The sequence below is a fragment of the Ruditapes philippinarum genome, unplaced genomic scaffold (assembly GCF_026571515.1).
Source record: "Ruditapes philippinarum isolate M1 unplaced genomic scaffold, ASM2657151v2 ctg1207_1_1_1_1, whole genome shotgun sequence".
Classification (NCBI taxonomy): Eukaryota; Metazoa; Mollusca; class Bivalvia; order Venerida; family Veneridae; genus Ruditapes; species Ruditapes philippinarum.
In genome coordinates this window covers 118,700-144,616 of record NW_026863877.1, presented here as the reverse complement: position 1 = coordinate 144,616, position 25,917 = coordinate 118,700, and the positions used below count along the sequence as shown (strand labels likewise).

The window sequence follows — 25,917 nt, the reverse complement described above, 5'->3', positions numbered from 1 at the left end:
ATGTATTTTGTTAAAGTGTTTGATAGGAATGTATTTTGTTGAAGTACGAAGGTAATGATAACTTATGACATGAGACCATTAAAAAACAGATGGCCTATCCCAGGAACAGTTTGCCATTTTATGTTTTGTTTAGTTGCTGGTCAATTTGTTTTATGTAGTAAAGTTTTGTTGCTGTTTTTACTTTTTAACTGACAGCTTTTCTTTTTATTTGGGCTTTTCTCAATTTATTTTTGTGAATTTTTTTTATTTTTAAAGTTTATTAAGATTACTTGTATACAATTGTTTTGGACTAAATATATATGATTAACAAATGAAATTGGTGACCAGCCTTCCTGAGATTTACTTCATATATAACCTTGTATATATTTTTGACTTTACCTAATATTCAATTATATATCTAAATTACTTAAATTTCCTCCTTGCAGTAAGGAATTCTTCCTTAATTATACAGACATACCGTGATACCTTAAACTTTGATTACGTAGCAATGAATCCACATTTTCACTTAATACATATTTTCCTTATTACATGTATAAATATACCAAGATTTATGCAAAAAAGTCTTACCTACTAAGTATACCACCTTTTTATCTTGCACATAAGTTTCTGATCAATTCTTTGACCCATTTTTTCCTTTAAATGCTATTGTCATCATGTACGCTTCAGTTTTTGTAATGTACATTGTACTAAATAGAATGGTGTGAACATATAGGAGGGATTAGCTGCATGAATGTAACAAAGCTTTGAAAAACTCTCATTGAATAACATCTGTTTGTGAGAACAACACTTGTGTTGGCTTTTTCAAAGCTTTGTTACAGGTTTGAGGTGGTTTAGTATATTGATTGAAATAAAAATTGTTTATTAAAATGATGGGAAATGATAACCTTGGAATTTTAAAAATATGTTCCTGTGTATGGAAAATACATTATTCTTACTAGATCCAGGAAGATATAATAGGGTAGAAGTGAAATGTTTTAGAATTATATGATATCCACTGTAGCAAATTTGATGACTTTTTATAGGCCATTTAATTGACAGAAATATTATTTTGTTGAAATAATGAAACATTTTGAATTTGTTTATTTGGAGATAAATTGAAATGGTAATTTATTATTCGGGCTCCTAAGTTTACATTTTCAAAGAGGTAATTTGTGTATTTCTGTTGAACGGTATTGAGGTATATTTATTTATGATTGGTAATTTATCAAATAATGTATATAAGTTAAAGGGTATCAAGTTATTGATGATATGTATAGCTCATATGTAGTCAAATATATAAAAAATAGAGGTAATGGGTTGAATAAGCCTTGTTGGTGAAGTTCATAATGAAAATCAGAACATATTTTCTACATTGTATGTATTTAAATGATATTCCATCAAATTTGGAAAAAAAACAACCAAATTTTGTAAGTTTAGGAGCCTCAGATATCAAATACTTGAAACATTTTGCTTTATTATGTTTATTTATGTTTAGAGAAACTTTTGAAATGCCTTTTCATATATGAATTTTGTGGATGAAGTTTAATTTATCAGCAGACTTGTCTCATCCTTTCTACCACTATAGTGTAATAAAACATAATCACAAAGTAGTCACCTATGGTTGCTATAATAGATTAAATATTTGTGTTCCAAATTTTGAATTTAATCCCAACATTGAAACATATATATGGCATAATACAGGATGTCAAATATTGGAGTTTGATAATGATTTTTTGACACAGCTGTATTAAAAACAGGAGTCTGTGCAAATTGGACAAAATCAAACATTTGAGTTCTACTGGCTGTTTTTTGAAAAGTATGGAACAGAGACGTAATTTTTCAGTGCATGGCACACATGAAATGGATCACTATTTCCTAAAAAAAAAGATTAAGCATGTAGTGTTTTTTTACCATGACATGCTTTGCATACCATAACTTTCTGTACTGTTTTCAAGTCCTGTAATGCAGGCGTATATGTCACACACCACTAAATCACATTTTCATGTAGCTGAAGGACTCCTGTCTATTGCCTATCCTGAATAATAGACAACACTTTCAGTTTTTGTGAAAATCATTGCAAAAGTATCAGTTTTTATAAGGATATATAATGCTGCTAACCATATGAATCCAACTAAGGAATGAAGTAAATAAATTTTGGGATAAGGCATTTCAGAAGTTTCGTAAACATTTATGTTTTCTGGTGTTTTGGATATACCTTGCATGCTTGTATCTGTATTTATTTTGCACACTTCCTCTCCTCTCTGCCTGTGTGTAGCTGTGAAATCCATCAGGAAACAACATCTTGCGGAGATCCGAGCACTGCCCAATCCTCCCCCGCTTGTCAAGCTGTCCCTAGAGGCCATCTGTATGCTCCTTGGTGAGCCAGATGTCGACTGGAAGGCAATGAGATCCATTATAATGAGAGACAACTTCATCTCAAGCATTGTCAATTTTAGAACTGATGATTTATCGTAAGTTATCTTAACTCAAGGCTTTTATGTTGAATATGTAAAGAAAAGGTAGATGGAAGTTGAGTAAAATTTGAAATGTAGCATTCCTATTTTCTGTCATTGTAAGGGTAAAGTTTTTATTATACAGCTTTTACATAAAAATTTTGTCATTAAATTGAGACTAATTCATGAGTCAAAGTCCTAATGTGGCAAAGTTTTTACGCAATTCCCTTCAACTTTAACTTATCGGGGGTCTACAGTATATTGAAAGATAAATTAATGGAGTTTTTTTTATCTTCAAAAATTATATATGAGGGATGGATGAAGACTTAAAAAGAATGTATTGACCTTTCGACACAAAAATACTTCCATCTATCTTTAAATCAAATATTGTTATGTATTGAAAACAAAGACTTTTATGGCCTGTGAATTACAGCTGTGAAATCTATCAAGAAGAAGGATCTTGTAGAGATACGATCTATGGGTAATCCACCCCAGGCAGTGAAAACAGCTCTTGAGGCAATTTGTCTCTTGCTTGGGGAGTCTGGTGACTGGAAGGCTGTTCGTGGAATCATTGTTAAGGATGATTTTATTGCAAAAATTGTTGCTCTCAAAACTGATGATATCTCGTAAGTAAATGCTGCTGTAAGGGGCAACACAGAAACATTGTCATTCATATATAAGTTGATGTAATTGAATGTGCTAGAAATTCTTTCATATCAAATAAAGATTTAGTATATGTATACAGTAATCATTTATCTTTTGGAGTCCGCATTTAATGTGAAAGTGTAAAAACAGTAGTGGGAAGTATTCATACATTATATATGACTTTAATTATGTTACAAAATATATAATTTTCACACAATTTATGCTGTTGTAAACATCTTAATAATCATGTTCCACTTATTGTTATGTTTAGTCTTTGTAAAACAATAAAAGGTAAAATAACATTAAATTGTTCTTAAGGTACATATATTTAACTCTGCTTTCCTGAAATTGCAGTGATGATATAAGATCTAAAATGAAGGCCAAGTATTTAAGTAACCCTGATTTCAACTATGAGAAAGTGAACAGAGCTAGTTTGGCTTGTGGTCCTATGGTGAAATGGGCTATTGCTCAGGTAATGATTTGGATTTGTTCAACAATTTAATGAAAATGCTGTTATTATTTGAGGGAAGTGACAATACATGATAGCTTTTTAATCACTTATAGTCTTGCAAAGCCATTAGAAATTAAAAGTATCTTTTGAAGTTTGAAGTCCCATAAGTGCTGATTAGGTCATGTTAATCTGCACAAAAATTTCTTTCTGAAGTATTGTCTTTGCTACTTATTTACCGTAACTATTATAATCTTTAAAACCTCCTTTAATAAATTGTGATTCTTGAATGTTTTATAACATAAACATCGTCAAAAAAAATAAAAAAAATTGTATTTCAAAAATCTTGTATAATGTATATTGTAGATCAACTATGCTGACATGTTGAAACGTGTGGAGCCTCTCCGTAATGAGTTATTGGCCCTTGAATCTCAGGCCAATGAGAACAAGTTGAAAGGTGACGATGTAATGAAGCTGATAGCTGACCTAGAGAGAAGTATTGCCAAATACAAGGAGGAGTATGCCTTACTTATCAGTCAGGCCCAGGCCATCAAGACAGATCTAAATGCTGTAGAACTAAAGGTATTCCATTTTGAAATCATTGTTAAAAACAGGCCTTTTAATTTTTGTACACAAAATAGTTTATCTTGATGTTTTTGCTGTTTTATGTTCAAGCCATGACAACTTTACTGTTTTATCAATGTAGAGGGAGATCACTGATAACCCCTTCTATATTATTTCTGGCTTGAGGGACATTTCTGTTGAACCTTACATTCTTAAAAATAACTTCTTTACGTGTAAGATTTCATCTTGTTTTGTTAGACAGAACAGTTAGATTCTAGATATAAAACATGACTGTTATACTTGAATTACAGGTTGAACGTAGTGTTGCCCTTCTTGAGTCATTGACTAGTGAGAAGGTAAGATGGGAGGCTGGAAGTGAGACATTCAAGAACCAAATGGCCACAATCATTGGAGATGTCCTCATTTCATCTGCATTTATGGCATATGCTGGTATGTCACTTTAAACAATCTATCATATGATTCCAAATGTTTATATCCAAGTTTAAAGGCTTGAACTTTTAAACTATACTTGCTTAATTTCATATGTAAAATTAACATTTTAGTGCAGTTGTTAACTGGTACAATATTGAATTTTTATACAAGATTCCACATGCAAAAATATAATGACCGTTTCTTGTTAAAGTGATTTCCATTAACTAGCCTACAAACTAAATTCTTGTCCAAGTGCTCATCTTTTCAGGCTAGCCAGAATTTATACAGATAGAATAGGCATGTCCTTACTACTGCTAGTGCTCAGATTTTAAAAATGTTATATAATATGATAATATAGGCTATAACTTACATTTGGTATAATATATCACAGGCTACTTTGATCAGAAGATGAGAAGAAACCTGTTCTCTACTTGGTCCAATCATCTACAGAAGGCCTCCATACAGTTCAGAAATGACCTGGCTAGGACTGAAGTAAGTATGGTTTAAATTTATACTCGGAACTATACTATGATATATAATTTAATTTTAATGATGTTATGAAGTAGTATTTTGTGATCTTATTTACCTTACTGAATTTGTATAATGAACTGAATAGGGAAAGCATCAGACTTGTAATCAAGAGGTCACCGGTTTGATCCTCAGATGCGGCTAAATTTCTTTGTGATGAGTGATCTCACATATTATTATTTGAGTATAACTATCATTTGTCTCTCACTGCTGATTCAGAAATCATGTGCAATTAGTTAATGTTTGTCACTTGTGGACAAATTTGTGTTTGCTTGTTAGTTATCTAGTAAAGCTGGTTATGTGGACAGTCTGCCAAGATTTGACCAAATTGTGTTAAAATTGCCATAAAACCCAAACATACCCAAACTTTCTTATGTTTAGTTAATTAATTTTGATATCAAAATAACAAAATGGAGAAGCAAGCAGAATGGGCTCTGAGTCTAGGTTTTAAAATCCTTTGAGTTTTTACCCCATAATATAATGTTTATTATTTTGAAATAAATGTTAAATGATGTGAATTGATATTTGTGTTTAATTTGTTACTTGTTTTAATATTAACTTGATCTACTATCACAGTATCTGTCTAATGCTGATGAACGTTTGAGATGGCAAGCTAATGCACTACCAGCTGATGATCTGTGTACAGAGAATGCCATTATGTTGAAGAGATTTAATAGATACCCACTGATCATTGATCCCTCTGGTCAGGCTACAACCTTCATCTGTAATGAATACAGGGAGAAGAAGATTACCAGAACAAGGTAATAATTCTCTTAATAAGTTAAATTTATATGTACATATTTTTATCCTCTATTAAATGCATACATTCTTACGCTTCTATTTGTAACAATTACTGTGGTAATAAAATAGTCTGTGTACTAGAATTGAAATATTATTAAATGTTTATCTTTCAACATTTCAAAATTTCAGTTTCCTGGATGATTCATTCCGTAAGAATTTAGAAAGTGCATTGCGATTTGGTAATCCATTGCTGGTACAAGATGTAGAAAGTTATGATCCAATATTGAACCCTGTACTGAATCGTGAATTGAGGCGTACTGGAGGTCGTGTGTTGATCACCCTCGGAGACCAGGATATTGACTTGTCACCATCATTCACTATCTTCCTGTCTACCAGGGATCCAAATGTAAGTGATACATCTGAATACAACATGCAATTACCAAGTTAACATCGCTATAGTAAACTTGTATCATACACATGCATTACTAATATTTATTTATTTCTTATCCATGGAAAACTATTTTGGGATATATTTTCAAATCACTTTTAGATATTTTGACAATGTTTCAGGTTGAGTTCCCACCAGATCTTTGTTCAAGGGTGACCTTTGTCAACTTTACAGTGACAAGAAGCAGTTTACAGGATCAGTGTTTGAACCAGGTTTGTTTAATTTCTTGTACCAAGCTTTCCAGGTATTAACTGTTATTGTACAATAGACATATAGGATTATAACTTGTCATAAAATAATTATGCCCCCATTTCGAAGAAAAGGGGGTATATTGCTTTGCACTTGTCGGTCCGTCGGTCCGTCGGTCCGTCGGTCCGTAGACCAAATGGTTTCCGAGTGATAACTAAAGAACCCTTAGGCCTAGGAACTTCAAACTTAGTATGATGATTGGTCATGACCAGTAGATGACCCCTATTGATTTTGGGGTCAAGGGGTCAAAGGTCAAGGTCATATTGACCTTGTAAGCAAAAACGGTTTCCGATCAATAACTAAAGAACCTTAAGGCCTAGGAACTTCAAACTTGGTATGATGATTGGTCATGATCAGTAGATGACCCCTATTGATTTTGGGGTCAAGGGGTCAAAGGTCAAGGTCACATTGACCTTGTAAGCAAAAACGGTTTCCGATCAATAACGAAAGAACCTTAAGGCCTAGGAACTTCAAACTTGGTATGGTGATTGGTCATGATCAGTAGATGATCCCTATTGATTTTGGGGTCAAGGGGTCAAAGGTCAAGGTCACATTGACCTTGTAAGCAATAACGGTTTCCGATCAATAACTAAAGAAGTTTAAGGCCTAGGAACTTCAAACTTGGTATGGTGGTTGGTCAAGATCAGTAGATGACCCCTATTGATTTTGGGGTCAAGGGGTCAAAGGTCAAGGTCACATTGACCTCTTGGGTAAAAACGGTTTCTGATCAATAACAAAAGAATCCTTGAGGCCTAGGAACTTCAAACTTGGTATGGTGATTGGTCATGACCAGCAGATGACCCTATTGATTTTGGGGTTAAGGGTCAAAGGTCAAGGTCACATTGACCTTGTAAGTAAAAAACGATTTCCGATCAATAACGAAAGAACCCTTAGGCCTAGGAACTTCAAACTTGGTATGGTGATTGGTCATGACCAGCAGATGACCCCTATTGATTTTGGGGTTAAGGGGTCAAAGGTCAAGGTCACATTGACTTTGTAGGTAAAAACGGTTTCCGATCAATAACGAAAGAACCCTTAGGCGTAAGGACTTCAAACTTTATATGGTGATTGGTCATGATCAGTAGATGACCCCTATTGATTTTGGGGTCAAGGGGTCAAAGGTCAAGGTCACATTGACCTCTTAGTTAAAAACAGTTTCCGATCAATAACTAAAGAACCCTTAGGCCTAGGAACTTCAAACTTGGTATGGTGATTTGTCATGACCAGTAGATGACCCCTATTGATATTGGGGTTAAGGGGTCAAAGGGCAAGGTCACATTGACCTTGTAGGTAAAAATGCTTTCAAATCAAAAACTTAAGAACCTTTTGGCCTAGGAACTTCAAACATGGTATGGTGATTGGTCATGACCAGCAGATGACCTATTGATTTTGGGGTCAAGGGGTCAAAGGTCAAGGTCACATTGACCTTGTAAGCAATAACGGTTTCCGATCAATAACTAAAGAAGTTTAAGGCCTAGGAACTTCAAACTTGGTATGGTGATTGGTCATGACCAGCAGATGACCCCTATTGATTTTGGGGTTAAGGGGTCAAAGGTCAAGGTCACATTGACCTTGTAAGTAAAAACGATTTCCGATCAATAACGAAAGAACCCTTAGGCCTAGGAACTTCAAACTTGGTATGGTGATTGGTCATGACCAGCAGATGACCCCTATTGATTTTGGGGTTAAGGGGTCAAAGGTCAAGGTCACATTGACTTTGTAGGTAAAAACGGTTTCCGATCAATAACGAAAGAACCCTTAGGCGTAAGGACTTCAAACTTTATATGGTGATTGGTCATGATCAGTAGAATGACCCCTATTGATTTTGGGGTCAAGGGGTCAAAGGTCAAGGTCACATTGACCTCTTAGTTAAAAACAGTTTCCGATCAATAACTAAAGAACCCTTAGGCCTAGGAACTTCAAACTTGGTATGGTGATTTGTCATGACCAGTAGATGACCCCTATTGATATTGGGGATAAGGGGTCAAAGGGCAAGGTCACATTGACCTTGTAGGTAAAAATGCTTTCAAATCAAAAACTTAAGAACCTTTTGGCCTAGGAACTTCAAACATGGTATGGTGATTGGTCATGACCAGCAGATGACCTATTGATTTTGGGGTCAAGGGGTCAAAGGTCAAGGTCACATTGACCTTGTATGTTAAAACGGTTTCCGATCAATTAACTAAAAACACTTAGGCCTAGGAACTTCAAACTTTGTATGATGATTGGTCGTGACCAGCAGATGACCCCTATTGAGTTTTGGGTCAAGGAGTCAAAGGTTAAGGTCATGACCAGTAGATACTTGATAACCCTTATTAATTGTTTGATCACTGGGTCAGAAGTCATGCATAATAACCTTATCACATGACTAATTGGCTGCTGATAGGGGGCATTCATGTTTTACAAACATATCTTGTTGCTATACATATTGAAAATTTAACGTATATTCATTTATGGTCAAAAAAGATTAAGAACAAGTCTTGATCAGTGATTGGATTTACCAAAAAATATGTGGACAGACTAACTTGCAAAATTTCTCAATATTTAGGTATTGAAGTCTGAGAGACCCGATGTTGATGAGAAGAGATCTGACCTGCTCAAACTACAGGGCGAGTTCCAGGTTAGACTACGACAGCTTGAGAAGTCATTGCTGCAAGCCCTTAATGAGGTGAAAGGTCGTATCCTTGACGATGACAGTATCATTACTCACCTTGAGACATTGAAGAAAGAGGCAGCAGAAGTTGCACGTAAGATGGAGGAGACAGACGTTATCATGGCTGAAGTTGAGACAACATCACAACAATATCTGCCACTGGCTATGTCCTGTAGTAGTATATACTTCACACTGGAGGCTTTGAAACAGGTACATCTGAATTAGAATGAAGTATAATATGTTTTAATTATGATGTTTTCCAGATACTTGTCAAAAATTGGCCTTTTGACTGCAGGAATTCATTATGGTCTGTTGGGCCCAAGCAAGGGTTAAAAGTCACCATTTATATTGCATTTGTGAACACTACATATAGTACATGTGATTTGTTGAAAATTACTTCAAATGATATAAGACAAACGGTAAATTTCAACATTATAACATTTATTGGATTCTTTAATGTCATTGACCACAAAAGTTTTGAAGTAAATTTATTAGCTTTGTATGACAATTTTTGGTATGGGCCGCATGCTTGTACCTCGAATCTGTGACTATGTGACAACCATTGTACAATATGTATGTTTTGATTTTAGGTTCACTTCCTGTATCAGTACTCACTGCAGTTTTTCTTGGAGATATTCCACTCTGTCCTCGCCAGTCCCAAACTGAATGGTATCAAAGAGTATACTCAAAGACTGGCAGTTATTACATCAGAATTGTTCCAGGTAAAATATCTTGCATTGCTTTTATAATAATAATATAATAATAATTGCATTTTATAGTCTAAGTTTCATGCTTACGCACGTTCACCGACTTTACAGCTATTACCCCTGGTCATCGGGCTACTGGTATCTATCTATCAATCTCCCTGGGGAGTCTTTTAACTCCGCTTAGTGCAGCCGACACTTTGGCGCAACGGATTTATACCACCCTCGCAGGTACCCATTTACACCTGGGTGAAGTGAAGCAATCGCAGGTAAATTTCTTGCTCAAGGAAATTAGCAGTGCCCCTAGTGGGGTTCGAACCTGGGACCTCTTGATCCCTAAGTGCGCGTCCTACCACTGGACTACTGCTCCTTTTCTCAATCGATAATTTCTATGATATTAAATGTTACCATCAGTTCATAATAAGATGATTCATGAGTAGGTATTTCATAATTAGCTCGACTATTCGAAGAATATGAGAGCTATTGTAGTCGCCCCGGCGTCGGCGTCGGCGTCGGCGTCAGCGTCCGCGTCGGCGTCTGCGTTGGTTAAAGTTTTTTGTAAAGTCAAATATCTCAATTATTACTTGAGATATTCAATTGAAACTTACAATACTTATTTATAGTAACAATGTACATCAGATTGACAAGTTGGATAACTCTGCCTACAATATTGACAGAATTATGCCCCTTTTTAACTTAGAAATTTTGGTTAAAGTTTTTTGTAAAGTCAAATATCTCAATTATTGCTTGACATATTCAATTCAAACTTACAATACTTATTTATAGTAACAAGGTTCATCAGATTGACAAGTTGGATAACTCTGCCTACAATATTGACAGAATCATGCCCCTTTTTAACTTAGAAATTGTGGTTAAAGTTTTTTTGTAAAGTCAAATATCTCAATTATTGCTTGAGATATTCAATTGAAATTTAAAATACTTTTTTATAGTAACAAAGTACATCAGTTTGCAAAATTGCATAACTCTGCCTGCGATATTTGCAGAATTATTTGCCCCTTTGAAACTTAAAAATTTTGGTTAAAGGTCTTCAAAGATATTTACTTGAAACTTTACACATGCACTTAGGGTCATAATTGGAGGGTCATAATTGTATGTCACTGACCAAGTTCCATAACTCTATCTTGCATTAAGGCTGATTCATATCCCCTTTTCTACTTAGTCTCTTGGTTAATGTTTACATGCAAGTTTTACATATCTCAATAACTATTTAAGATATTTATTTAAAACTTCACATATGCATTTAGGGTCATAATTGTAGGTCACTGACAAAAATCCATAATTCTATCTTGCATTTAGACTGATTTTTCTCCCCTTTTTCAACTTAGAAATTCATGGTAAAGTTTTGCTTGTTAGCTGTTATCTCCATAACTACTGAAGAGTTTGTGCCTTTTTTGGGACAATTTTATGCATTCATAATAATAAAGCAGTGATTTACTTGATAAAACATCTTAATAACAAGCCTTTGTACCTTTTCTGTCAAATTTATGTATTCATAGGTCATTAGTATTATTATACTCAATAAAACACCCTTGTGACATTACCTTCCGAATAGTCAAGCCAATACTGTATAATTAGACTCACTCTAAGGCCTATAACATGAATTTATAAAAAAAATTAGCCCTTTTGTGAACTTAAAAAATTCAACATTATCAAGGCTCTTTTACTATCAAGCACTTAGAATAGTCGAGCGTGCTGTCCTACAGACAGCTCTTGTTAAGAATATGTTGTGAGCCATTTACAAAGTTTATTTAAGTTGTTTTGCTAAGGAAATTTAACAATTTTCTGTAATAAAAGGGTTTTAAGTATTTGCAATTGGTTCATATTCTTTAGATTTATTATGAGAAAGGTTATTTAAATAAATATTTTTGTATGTTTTATTTACAGGAGACATACAGTCGTGTAGGTAGAGGCATGTTACATGAGGACAGGATTACATTTGCTATACAATTGTGTAGGATACATCTTAAGGGCATGCAGGGGTAAGAAATCACATGTGATTTACATATCCTGGAGATTAAATCAAGATTGTTAAATTTCTGTTTCTGATAAGTACTTCAATGTTAGTTTTAGATTTTCAGAATTAAAATCTAATTTCACGTCTTATATAACGCCAGTTAGCTGTGTGTTTGTACAAGTATTTTGTTAATTTCAGTGAGTCAACATATGATGGTGAGTTCCATCAGTTCTTAAGGAGTCAGGAAGGACTTATCTCATCTAAACCTCCACCAGCTATCCAGGGCTTGACACAGCAACAGGTATATAATGATATAATATAGTCTATAGCATTAATGGCAAGTAAAAAAAATACAGTAGATAAATATATACTGGAGGTTCTAGTAATGTTAGTTTGTAAATAATGGAAAGAATTAAAATCTGAATGCTAATGTTTTTAGATGTTACAGAATAAATTACAAAATTGCACAGATAGTATCTCTTGGACAGAATAATTTACTTCAGCTTAGACATTGTTATATTCCTGTTATGGTGTTCTAAAGTCAGAGAAAAATATCTGAACATCAAGACAACAGTATGTTATCTGGAACTTGTTAAATGTTGGTTAAATGTTGGTTTTCCCCATATAAGCCAGGGTAAAGAACAATCTTTTAGCTTTATATTGCACTACAGTTCACAATAAAGTGCTCAAAGTATTTTACTTAATTTCAATATGTTTACCATTAATAAGTGCAACATTAAGAAGTTGTAATCTTTAAAGTTTGTTTGTACATCTGGATTAGCTGAGAAATTCCCAAATGTTTTTAATTGTGGAGTAACTCTATTCAATGTGAACTAGTGTTGATAAGAATTCCTGTTGAACATGTTTGATGGTAAATTTGTATAATAATTAATGGATTTGAACTCAAAATTTTTAACAACATTATTGCCCTCAATATTTATTGTTTCTATAATCTGATAATTGATTTTCTAGGTCGAGTCCCTAGTTAGACTGAGTCAGTTGAGACAATTTAAGAAGATTGTTGATGAAGTGAAAGGAAATGTTGTAAGTTTGCAAATAACAGTCACTTTCTGTTCTTTATCTTTCCTGTACTGTAATCTTTACAAAAAGTATGTGTCTTTAAATAAGATCTTTAAATACTAGTTATAACAATTTTTTATGCCGGCCAGTTTGTTCAATCATTTTCACTTTCATTTTTAATTTGCCTTCGAAAAAAGATACTGTTCTTGAAGGAAATACCAATAAGTTTGGAGCTGAGTTATTTTATTATAATTTACATGTTAACCTGGATTTTCCTTTATTAAAATTATTTATCTGTTACTTTTTGTGAAATGCAGAAGAAAAAGAAGGTATTGCATGTGTTGTTGTGTGTACAGAGGTGTACTTACTATTGTTTGTTTATGTGGGAACATATGTATGTTCATTAATTATGTGTCTCAAAATAGAACAAAATGTGCCAAAAATTATTGACATGTAAGTAAAAAGGATATACACTTGCCATTATCACATCAGTTGTTTATGCTGTATAGATTTAGTCAAATTGTTATATAATTGATATAAACCTCTCACAACTGAAATGACTGATGCACTTTTTATGTTTTTGTTTTGTTTTTTTTTGTAATAAAGGAGATCCAAGCATGGTTGGAGAGTGATTATGCTGAGACAAATATACCAGAGATCTGGGATTCTGATAAACCATTAAGTAAGTAATTTATAGTGCCTCATTAGTTTATAGCACATACAGCCATATTTTCTCTACTGTGTTGGTGTGACATAAAACCCAACCAAAACAAAAACATATATTTTGTCACATATTTGTTTAAACAAGAATCACAGAAAACATGATTTCTAGCTTTCCTTACAGATATTTTGAATACTTTAAAGTTTAAGAAAAATCATGCTAGGATGTTTTAATGGATTGTAAATGTTTTATGTTTCAGGTGATATAGGGAAGGCAGTTAATGGTTTATTGGTTGTTCAAGCAATGAGACCGGATAGACTAACATCAATGGCTAGACTCTTTGTAGAGAAAGTGCTGGGTACAAGTTTTGCACACATTGCAGATAAGGAACTTGATCTTGCTGAAATTGTTGAATCTGAGGTAAAACATATGACCATATATATGTATATATATTATCAGAATCATCAAAAAATCATTTGTACATCCCTGATTCTATTGTTTGGCCTTAGTGTTTTTACAGTGGTCTGTAATTTTAATGGTCATGATGATATCTATTACGATGGTATTTTTACAGAATAACTTCATATAACTTATTTTGAAAAAGGTGTATATAATACTGTGCTAGTAACTGATATTACTATTTTTGTCATTCCTATAAACTTGTAATGGTATTATGTGTAATATGTAAGAAATTTATTTCAGTTGAAGGCCAGTACACCAGTGTTGATGTGCTCACTACCAGGATATGATGCTAGTAGCAGAGTAGATGACCTGGCTACAGAGCTAGGCAAACAGATTACTTCCATTGCTATTGGTAAGTTCATTGACACATAGTTTAAAATAAACTGATTCTGTCTGGAAGAAAGATTGCAGCTTAAGACAAGCTGACCTTTACAAATTCAAATATGTTTACTTTCAATTGGCCTAAAATGCATAAACTCATTGTTATATAAGAATTCATTGGTAATGAACTTACAGAATTGAAACAGAATTTACAGAATTGAAACATGCCTCATATTGTTATTTAAAGGTTCTGCCGAAGGATTCACACAAGCAGATAAGGTGATCAACTCTTCTAGTAAGTCAGGTCGATGGGTCATGCTGAAGAATGTACACCTTGCACCACAGTGGTTGGTACAGCTGGAGAAGAAGTTGCACAACTTAACTCCACATCCAAGCTTCAGACTTTTCCTTACTATGGAAATCAATCCAAAGGTAATTAAAACATAAAATACATGTACTTGCTTTTCAATTTCTGTTTATTTGTTCTGTTGTTATTTGTATTTTAAAATCAATAACAAGTTTCCCTTATATGGAATATTTCTTTAATTGTTGATAAGTAACTGTATGAAGATTTTTTTTGCAGATTTGTAAATAAATATGAATCAATGCTTATTATGTTCCATATTTCAGTTACCAACAAACTTACTCCGTGCTGGTAGAGTGTTTACATTTGAACCTCCACCTGGTGTGTCAGCCAACTTACTGAGAACATTCAGTACTATACCCGCCACCAGAATGTGCCGAGTTAGTATTTATGATAGTAAATTAGGGGAATTATCAATATTTATAACAACAAAATAGGGAAATTATTTAAATATTAACTTTCTATTTTAAAAGTTAAACTCTTTTGAGTGTGGCTTTCTTGATGTTGTTAATTTCTATCAGAAATGGTGAAATAAACAAGTTTGAATCAGCCTTGTTCTTCATGCACAGCTATTGAGCTATTGATTTAGTTTAATTAAATCTTGCACTAAAAATAACTTGTTGGGGAAAACACTTTAAAGATGATGAACACCTTGTTGAACTTTTGTCTTTAACCACTATTTTACGTGTATAAGTGTCTCATAATTAAAAGATTGTAAACGACTTTCTAGGAACCAAATGAGAGATCAAGGTTATATTTCCTGTTGGCCTGGTTCCATGCTATTGTACAAGAAAGGATGAGGTACATGCCTCTTGGTTGGGCCAAGAAATACGAGTTTACTGAATCCGACCTGAAAGTTGCTTGTGACATGCTTGATACGTGGATTGATTCAGTTGCTATGGTAATTTTCCATTCATTATATATGCATGCTCAGTATTGCATGAGATGCCTCATGGCCTCAGCTTCTTATGTTTATAACATTGAATAAATTGCCTTTCATTGTATTTCTTTTAAATTGTTTCCTCTTCTGTTTGTCTCACTTTTAGTAGCAAGTTCTCATGCCACATAGTTACCAATTAGTCATGAAATGGAGTTTTCATTCAAAAATAAAATGAAAAATCACAACAGTATTATTCAGAAACAATATTATTCAGATAGATTTTGTTTTTTGTTGTTGTTTTTTATATACATACGGAACTGTTTTTTATATACATATGGAACTGACTGTGTTATTTACATATTTATATGTTGATTATATATTGTAGGGAAGAACAAACTTGCCCCCAGAGAAGGTGCCCTGGGATGCTGTGAGGACTTTATTGGCACAGTGTATCTATGGAGGAAAGATTGATAATAACTTCGATCAGGTAATCTAGGAAATGACTTCTTTTTCTTTTAAAAAATTAACATTTTCTTGCCAAGTTTTAATCGTAGGTATTTAATTATTTAATTTCGATCATATGTATTTTGTTGACCATTACAAGCAGTTTATGTAATTTGTAAATTTGATTTCTCTATATTACAGAGACTTTTGACAAGCTTTGTACACAAGCTGTTCACACCAAGGAGTTTTGAGGGAGACTTTACTCTTGTACCTAACATGGATGGTCCTGGTAAAAAGATTGTCATGCCTGACAGCATAAGGTTAGGAATATACTTAATATAATAGAAATAACTTAAACAGATTTGTCCATCTTTCAATCTTGACAAAATCATTAATCAATTTTAGAAAAAGTGTTTCATAGACAATAAGTTCTGATTGCTTAGCAACAGTGCAAACCAAGGTCAGATGACATAAACTAATGCTTGTCTGCTCTGGGCTCATAGGTAGATTCAATGCCAACAGACTTGAAGCAGCATGCCTACAGATTCATGCTAATTGCCATGAAAATTTTGAAAATGTATTTAAAAGTAAAATATTGTAAACTGAATCACACATTGCAAATGAAGCTTATAATTCATATAAATTATGAAAAAGATGTCAAAATATGTAAAAATAGTCCTTACTGTGTTAGTCAACATAAATATGGTGATACATACTGCAAAATCACACGTAAATCACACTTAACATGTAAATCATTACTTGAATCTTTTTAATTTTCTTCAAATCCTAGTACATTTATCTCAAGCCTAATTTTTCATGGAATATTTTGACACATCTGGAGGCAAGTTTTAAGGTAAAGTAACATATTGTTAATTATTTTTTGGGTTAAGTCAAAATCAGAATAAGTTTATTATAAGATAGTAATTTGTACGAAAAGGAATTTGTATGAGTATCATCTGATACAGCTTTACTGAAAAGATTCATTAAAAAAAGCTAAATTGATGATGTGCTATATAAAATGTTTTAGACGAGAGGAGTTTGTGAAGTTTTCTGAGAATCTGGATGGTGACAGACAGACACCAGCTTGGCTTGGTCTGCCTAACAATGCAGAGAAAGTTCTTCTCACCAACCAGGGTTCAGATATGTGTGCTAAACTTATGAAGGTAAGTGTTGAAAAATGCAGAGAACACTGAAAAAATCCTTATATAAATTCTATAGGTAGTTTCTAATTGAAAGTATTTCAACTAAAGTTAAATTGAAAAAATGTTTACTTGTTATGTTGATGAACAAAACTATCATAATTATAATAGATTGTGCTCAACTCTGCTGATATTAATGTGAAGTGGTAAAGATTGTCATTTACCCCTTAGTACTGCTGATTGAATTCCTGCTAGGGACTTCATAATCAATTATGTGAGAAAGCAATGCAGCAAACATATTGAAATAGAAGATGCTAAGAATTAGTTTGCATATACATTGATGGGCTTCCTTTACCATATAGCTTGCAAAAATGTTTGTTTTTTTGGGGGGCACTAAAACATGAACAAAAAGAAAAAGATGTAACAATGTTATTATGAAGGTTGTATATCAAATTTTATGGTAGCTTGAACTAGCTTGTACTAATGTAATTTGACGATATACAGGTTGAGTTATTGGAAGATGATGTAGATGTTGATGAGATAGACATAGAAGATGATACAGAAAAAGCCATGGTTGATGGACGACCTGCATGGATGAGAACTCTACACTCATCTGTTAAAACATGGCTAGATCTTGTTCCTAAGGTAACATCATTCAAATTCTTGATATTTTGTATAATATTTCACTTTTAATATTTGCAACATACATGTAGTTAACATTTTTCTTGCATACTAAAAGTTTTGTCTTATGATAATTCTTATTTACTAATTGCACACATATGTAGAACAGTGCATGTAGTGTTTTTACCTAATATTGTCATGTTTGTTAACCAGTTAATATTTGTAGCTTTCTCTCTTTTTATCTTTATACCCTTGTCTCTATCATCTTATTCTATATTATAACAACAAGACACAACAATAGTTTTATAACATAATAGTTTACATATAAAGATCTTATGAATTCAACAAAGTTTCAGGCACATTTAAGACTTTTAGAATAATAAATGGATATGTTTCCTTACAATTTTTATATCAATATTCAGAATTGCATGTACATTTTTTTTTATCTGTCTAAGAACTTGCATTCATATCAGTATGGAAATTTATGGAATAATTTTAGGCTAAAACATGTTTGAATTAGGGATTTCAGGATTCTCATATCTCATTACTAACCTTGCCATGTTTGTCACTTACCAGGGTTATGAAGATGTTGTAAGTACTAGTATAATTTTGATATGGTAAATGTATCTCCCACCCAGTCCATTTTCCAGACAGGGATTCAGATCCTTACCCCAGCCCTAGTCATTGACGGGAAATATGTGGTCATATTGTAAGGGTTAGAGGAAAAATTCAGTTTGGTTGATTTTGTCTGCTTCAATGCTTTACTTGATTTTTATGCTTTTTAAATATTCATGGTATTTTTATACAAGTTAATGTCTTAGCAGGTAAGTTATTTAAATGTCATAATATCTGTCATTTTTATGTTCACATGGACAATGTCTTTCTTGAAGTCTCATTTTGACAAATAATAGATGTAGCATTCCTTATGTTAACACACATGTCATAACATTCCATCCTTACACAATAAAACCTAATTTGTACATACTCATAAAGGTAAGTTTGTCTGTATTTAATAATGATATTTTGTGTGTTTTTATGACCACCATTAATTTATAATTTGTAAATAACATTTAAGGTAACTGTTAATTAAGAAGAATGGCATTTACAAATGGATTTCTTTATTAAGTTAAATCTGATTTTACTTCTATTAGATTTTGAATCACTTACATGTATCTCTGTGGGTTTTGAGGCCCACCATTTTAACTAATGACAAATGATCCAAAAATAAATAAGAAAAAAGTTTTAATATTGTAAAAAAAATTAAGATTTATCAAACTTAGTTTGACTATGCATGTATTTTAAATGTGTACTGTAAATATAGATAAGTTGATTTCATCATTGTGAATAGTATTGTAATATATAGAGAGTATCAGTTACCAGTAAAGCTGAGTGTATTTTGTTTGACAGATGTTTGTACTAATAATTTCAGGCTGTTGGAGCAATGAAGCGAACCATGGAGAACATAAAGGACCCACTTTTCCGCTTCTTTGAGCGTGAGGTGAATGCTGGGGCTAAACTACTGTATGATGTTAGACGTGATCTACAAGATGTTCTACAAGTGTGTGTCGGTTCTAAAAAACCAACTAACCATCATAGAACTATGATGGCTGATCTAGCTAAAGGTAAGGCAATATGAGCCGTTTCATGACAAAACCAACGTAATGCGTTCGCGACCAGCATGGATCCAGACCAGCCTGCGCATCCGTGCAGTCTGGTCTGGATCCATGCTGGTCGCAAAGGATTATGTTGGTTTTGTCATTGCACGGCTCATATAAACTTCAATCTCATTTTCCTAGAATATACAAAGAATGTAAACGTTTGTCAAGGAGCATTTTAAAAGTAGATCATATGATTGATTTATTTATATTACAATATATCAATATAAGTAGTTGCAATAAAGTACATGTATAATCATCTGTTGTCATGTATTAACATTTTGTTTTTAAATGTTGCAGTGTTATATACTTATATGCAGCAAAATTTTAATTTGGTGCAGCAAAATTTTGATTTGGTATTAAAATAAACAATATGAAACCGGTTTGGATTATTGATAAAAAATGCTGTTTTTGAGAAACATGTAACAAGTGCAACAAAGAATAAATCAATAAAAATATATAATGATATGATTCTGCAGTTTGATGTTAAAATACACATATAAGAGAAATAAGTAATAGAAAGAGCACCGAAACACGAGGTTATCTGATTTGTACGAGGGGGCGTAGCCCCCCGAGTATTAATCAGATTACCGAGTGTTTTGGTGTTCTTTCTCTTTTGTATCATAGTCAAACATAAAAACACGTTCCCTGTTGTTACAATATGAAACCCCGGCAAAAATGAACCAATGAACGAGCATCTAAATATGACATTTCTGTCGATTTCACTTTCACTGCCGTCACAATATGTAAACCCCAGCAAAAACGAACCAATCAATGGGCATGCTCTGGAGTGCGGGTAACTAATACCCGCACTCCAGTTAACGCACTGTGCATGTATATGTATACGATTTAACCCTGACACATTTTCAACAGAAAGGTCTCCAAACTATGATACAATGTATATATTCAGGTATGATCCCACAGACATGGAGGAGATACACTATACCAGCTGCTATCACTGTTATACAATGGATCACTGACTTCAGTCAGAGAATTAAACAGTTACAGAATGTTGTACAAGTTACACAACAAGGAGGAGCTAAAGAACTTAAGGTAACTCCTTTCAAATATACTTTATCTATGTTGATTGACTGCATTATGTCTAGTGCCATTTGTCCTCCATAGGTATTTTAACAGACTCTTGTTGAGTAAAATAAAGATGGTTGAAAACAAAATCAAAATGTTGATCTATAATCACACAAAGGTTACATTTATTTAATAATTAGTAATATCATTCATAATACTAATAAAACAAAACAAATACACATGTTCTTGTTTATCATTTTTGTAAAATTATTGATGAAATTACTGATACAGTATTTGAAATTCATTGTTTGATAGTTAAATGTATTGAAATGTTTTAGAATCTACAAGTATGGCTTGGTGGACTGTTTATCTCGGAGGCTTACATCACTGCAACAAGACAATATGTGGCCCAGGCCAACAGCTGGTCACTTGAGGAGCTGTACCTAGATGTATGTTCACCATTCTTGTTCATCCTCTGCTTTATAATAACATGTATCTAATCTATCCAATATAATATATGAAAATAAAGTATATTATTAGTCCCCTACCGGTTTTACCGGAGGGGACTTTAGGTTTACCCTCCGTCCGTCTGTCCGTCTGTCTGTCTGTCTGTCTGTCTGTCAGTCCGTCCGTCCACAAAACTGGATCCCGCGATAACGCAAAAAGTACTGAAAATATTTTTATGAAACTTGATATATGGATAGATGGCAGTATGGAGATTATGCACGTCTTTTTTTTTTCTTCCTATGTTGAAAATTCTGGTTGCTATGGCAACAAATAGTCTGAAAATATGGCAAATTTAACACATAAACTGGATCCAGTGATAACTCAAAAAGTACTGAAAATATTTTTATGAAACTTGAAATATGTGTAGATGGCAGTCTTGAGATTATGCACATCTTTTTCTTTTCTTCCTATGTTGAAAATTCTGGTTGCTATGGCAACAAATAGCCTGAATTTCAAGATTTCTGATTTAAATTTTCAGCTTTTTCACTATATGTTCTTTATTTCTTAAGGTGTTTACTTCAAACTTTAAATATAAGTTTCTGGTCATCAACCACATCATATGTGACAAGGTTTATAACTCTAGCACAAAAAATATCAGTATTACCTCCCTTGAACTTAGATTTTTTAGGGGAAAAAATGTTGTCTTTTTTAAATAACTTCTTTATTTCCTAATGTATCTACTTCAAACTTCATATATATGTTTCTTATTATCACTCGACATTTTTGAGAAGGTTAAATACTCTAGCAAGACTATTTCCAGAATTATGTCCCCCTTGAACTTAGATTTTTTTCGAGAAACTGGTATTTTCACTCCAACTTCTTCATTCCTTATAGGATTTACTTTAAAATCCCACATCGTAATAATATGACAAGGTTGTATAAACATAATTTCCTTACTAAGCATGGAAACTTAACACATTACTGTGATATAGACAAACTTATTTTATTATGTTTTGTGGTTGATATTTTCAAATACAGACTTCATCCTCAAATTCATTATAAATGGCAATACACAGGAGTGTATGACAATTAAAGAACTTTTTGAGGGACCGGTAGGGGACTACTGTATTGCCCGCAATACTATCAAATGCTTGTTTACCAAACTATCTAAGTTGCTTTCAGTAGATAATGTATACATATGTTGTTATTTGGCAACCATATCAGGTAATGGGTAATTGTAGTGTTTTAGTCTGTCATATGACTGGAAATAAAGTCGGTGAGATAATAAGAATGCTGGTACAAACCAGAATTTATGCTAGGATAAATTATGAAGATAATAAAGCTCCATCAAGTTCCTATTGTACACTTACACTGGAGCCAAATATTTCCACCGATGACGTCAGTCAAGGCTTGTGTGTTGGATATCAATAATAGTCCAAGAACTTACAAAAGCCTAAATAAACACTTTTTAGCTGACTTATATTTGAAATTGTTTAAAAGGTAAAGCTGTCTTACTCGGTCTGTGTCAAAGTTTTGATAAGGTTTTCATACCACCGCACATTTCTCTGTATTCTTTGAGGTATTGTTTTAATGCACTGTGTATAATTATTAATTACAGGTGAAGGTGACTGATGGGAAATCTGGAGCTCTGGACGCTTGCAGTTTTAGTGTGACTGGTCTACGTCTGCAGGGAGCTGTGTGTAAAAATAATACATTACAACTCTCCTCAAAGATATCCACTGATTTACCACTCACACTTCTCAGATGGATCAAGTATGTGTTCCTTTGTGTCTTAAAGGCTGTAGAATTACCAAAGTAATTTGTTAGACAAATACATAAATGTGTAGGTACACATGGTTAGGTACACATGGTTAGGTACACATGGTTATCTTTGCTAATGACAAGTTAAGTCATTATAAACTTTTCAAGAACAATATACATTGTACAGTATTTCATTATCCTTAACTATCTTGGTTAACAACACTGAATAACTGGCTATACAAATGAAAACTAAAGCAGGTCACATTTTCTTTGTTTTATTCATAGTTGATTAGATGGGTTACTTAGCATTTCTTAACTGGTTATTTAATGTATTCATGCAGATTATAAAGAATTGTTTATTACTTTGGCCTGTACACTGATGACTTACTAAACAATCAAACTAACAAACAATTGATAAAATTTTCCTTATTTTCAGGTATGAAGGCAAGAAACCAGAAAACAAAGTCACTCTGCCTGTCTACTTGAACTCTACACGTGCCCAGCTCTTGTTTACCCTTGATTTTGACACAGAAGGGCAAGGTTCTGGCAAGGATCATAGTTTCTATGAACGTGGTGTCGCTTTGGTCTCCTCAGATCTTGGCTAGACAAACCATTGGATATGACATTCTTAAAGTGAAATAAACTTTAACCAAAAGACAATAATTTTCCCCCCATTTGGTGTTGTGGTGTATCTTTGAAGTTTACTTTTTATGCTTTAATTAGATTTAAACTGTTTGGAGTTTCTGGATTTAGGTTGTTATTGATATATTTGGCTTTATTTCATTAATTAATATAAACATTGTAATTTGAACAGTTGAATGTAACAAAAATTGTGATTTGTGTCTTCGAAATTGAAATGATAAGAAAAGAATATTCTTCACAGCATTGAATGATTAGTTTTACATTCTGGCTTATGCTTAAAGTTGATGAAATTGAAGTAATTGCTTAAAATTTATTACCCCATATTCTCTAGATTTAGATTAAATTTTATCCCAGCTTAAAATGTGTTGTTATTTCTTCGGTATATCAGAGAATGGTTCTTAATTATATTTAAATCATAAAAGGAATATCAATTGTCTATTGTTTCAAGTTCAGGACTATAACACAGAGACTGAAGTCTTTCAGCCAAGATCAACTTATATTTCAAGATGACAAAAGTACAAAACATTCTATTACTATAATTAATATTATTTTATTTTTTACTTGTATTTTTTTGTCTGCTACAGAGTAGCCGCGACAGATGCGGATTAGGTCTCCGTCCTTTAAAACTGAAAAAGGACTTGAACTTCACTGGACTGATCGGTAGCTGAAGTACTGGTGCTTATTACAATAATTTGCCAGTTGAATGATTCTTTGCTGAGTTATGGCCTTGTTTATGCTACTACACAGTAACTGATACATGCTACAAAGTAGCCACAATTTATAAGGATCATTTCTTTGCTGTCATATTACTTGTAAGTATTAATCCTCAAAACTACTAGTGCAATTTCATTGATCAGTACCAAGTCTAGTTGTGCATATCGACAGCATTGTCCAGTTCCAAGATTTTTGTAAGAGTTATGGCCCTTTTTTTTGTTGTCTTAATGTTTTGTTTAGACTAAACTCGTACTACTAATGCTATTTAAGTGAAACTTTACAGGATTGATCGATACATCGCGCACTGAATGTGCATAATTAATGGGTTTTCCAGTTGAATGATTTTGGCCGAGTTATGACGCTTGAATAATTATTTTTGGCCTGTTAAAGAGTTTTTTTTTCTCCTGCTACAAAGTAGCTGTGACAAAGGGAACACACTGGTCAATCTCCCGTTAAGACTGCTTAATTGGCCATCTGGCGACACGGATAAATGATTGCTCTTGTTTCTGGTAAATCATAAACTCTTGTTTCTGATACGACGTAAGTCCAAACTAGTAGAATATGTTGTCTTGATGTCATTATTTTTGTTTTTGCTTTTACATTATTAACAGTTTGCTGGTACTCCAAAACAAGAAATGTATTTTTATTATAAAATCCCAGATAACATTTCGGGGAAAATAATGTTTTGTACTTGAACATTTTCAATCCATGACACATTCTTCAAACTTATAATTGCTGTCCACCGTGTCACAAATATGGTATCATTTGATGCACATCTCCTTCATAGTACAGTATAGATATATACATGTAGTATGTTACTATTTACTATTGGTTTAAACATATTTTATACGATATATTTACATTATGATGAACAATATGTACTGTCCTAGGATGATAACTTGAGCCTTTGTTTACATAACAAAGACCAATAACAATGCGAAAAATAGGTTAGGCAGATCAATGCCCCAACCTATAAAAATGAAATTAAAACTACATATTAACTTATGACTTGTTAGCGCGGTAGGTAGAGCAACCGTGACTGCAGTGTGTTTTACCCGTACAGGCAAAAGTTCGACTACTGGTAACATGGTACATTTGTTTGGTTAACTTCAGAACAGTCAATTGTTCAGAAAACAAATTTGACCAGTTTTTCATATAGATACATGAATATGACATCGAATATTTTATTACACTGCGATCAAAAAAATACAAAAAGAAAATAGAATGGAAATAAAAAAAATTATATATGTATATATATACTATAAAATATATATTATAAGAAGAAAACAAAAAGGAAAACGAAAAATAAATAAAGAACAATGATGAAAAAACAGAGTAAGAAGAAAAAACTGTGGTTATAAAATGACACTAAGTGGGATTCGAACCTATGAGTACAAAACACTAATAGTTACAATTACTCCGACCTACCGACAGAGCCATAACGGTAATACACAAACGATTCTGTAAGAATTATGCTATATAGTATATGTAAGTGTTTACTTTTACGATATCGGATAATAATCCAGATAACCCCGTTTTTCGACTTTCCCATGTACCGTTAAGACCAAATTATCATCTTAGGACAGTACATTATACATTTGGGATTGGACTGAAAGCTTAGGAGTGTTCTGTCCAAGATTGTGGTTGAGAGGTTGCTTTTAAGAGTGGAGATCTACTTATTTCTTTTATGTAGATCTGAGGACGACCTTTTATGTTTCGCCTTCTTTTTAATTTGGATTTCCCGAGAAAGCTATGTTTAGCCATGCAATCAAACCAGTTTTTGTCCCCCGCCTTTTCGAAAAAAAAGGGCGATATAGAAATAGTCTCCGTCCATCACACTTTGTGTCCGGTCCATAACTTTGTCAGTTATCAAAGGAATTTGAATTAACTTGGCACAAATGTTTGTTATGATAAGACGATGTGTCATGCGCAACAACCAGA

The 25,917-nt window shown here is 33.0% G+C and overlaps 1 protein-coding gene across 1 annotated transcript in view; it reads left to right on the top strand.

Moving 5' to 3' along the window:
• LOC132723631 (cytoplasmic dynein 1 heavy chain 1-like) overlaps window positions 1-23,623 on the top strand; it is a 64,198-nt gene extending 40,575 nt beyond the window's left edge. The window contains exons 58-86 of the mRNA XM_060708395.1: window positions 2,255-2,450; window positions 3,432-3,549; window positions 3,892-4,107; window positions 4,401-4,539; window positions 4,913-5,013; window positions 5,626-5,810; window positions 5,980-6,196; window positions 6,361-6,450; window positions 9,036-9,350; window positions 9,731-9,862; window positions 11,750-11,844; window positions 12,018-12,120; window positions 12,792-12,863; window positions 13,446-13,521; window positions 13,760-13,920; window positions 14,203-14,314; window positions 14,531-14,715; window positions 14,914-15,027; window positions 15,378-15,548; window positions 15,913-16,014; window positions 16,173-16,291; window positions 16,999-17,134; window positions 17,615-17,755; window positions 18,308-18,322; window positions 19,161-19,353; window positions 20,297-20,439; window positions 20,751-20,861; window positions 22,478-22,632; window positions 23,057-23,623. Of these exons, the coding sequence (XP_060564378.1) occupies window positions 2,255-2,450; window positions 3,432-3,549; window positions 3,892-4,107; window positions 4,401-4,539; window positions 4,913-5,013; window positions 5,626-5,810; window positions 5,980-6,196; window positions 6,361-6,450; window positions 9,036-9,350; window positions 9,731-9,862; window positions 11,750-11,844; window positions 12,018-12,120; window positions 12,792-12,863; window positions 13,446-13,521; window positions 13,760-13,920; window positions 14,203-14,314; window positions 14,531-14,715; window positions 14,914-15,027; window positions 15,378-15,548; window positions 15,913-16,014; window positions 16,173-16,291; window positions 16,999-17,134; window positions 17,615-17,755; window positions 18,308-18,322; window positions 19,161-19,353; window positions 20,297-20,439; window positions 20,751-20,861; window positions 22,478-22,632; window positions 23,057-23,225 (4,082 nt within the window). The 3' untranslated portion in view covers window positions 23,226-23,623. The remainder of the gene's footprint in view (window positions 1-2,254; window positions 2,451-3,431; window positions 3,550-3,891; window positions 4,108-4,400; window positions 4,540-4,912; window positions 5,014-5,625; window positions 5,811-5,979; window positions 6,197-6,360; window positions 6,451-9,035; window positions 9,351-9,730; window positions 9,863-11,749; window positions 11,845-12,017; window positions 12,121-12,791; window positions 12,864-13,445; window positions 13,522-13,759; window positions 13,921-14,202; window positions 14,315-14,530; window positions 14,716-14,913; window positions 15,028-15,377; window positions 15,549-15,912; window positions 16,015-16,172; window positions 16,292-16,998; window positions 17,135-17,614; window positions 17,756-18,307; window positions 18,323-19,160; window positions 19,354-20,296; window positions 20,440-20,750; window positions 20,862-22,477; window positions 22,633-23,056) is intronic.
• The last annotated feature ends 2,294 nt before the right edge of the window (window positions 23,624-25,917 follow it).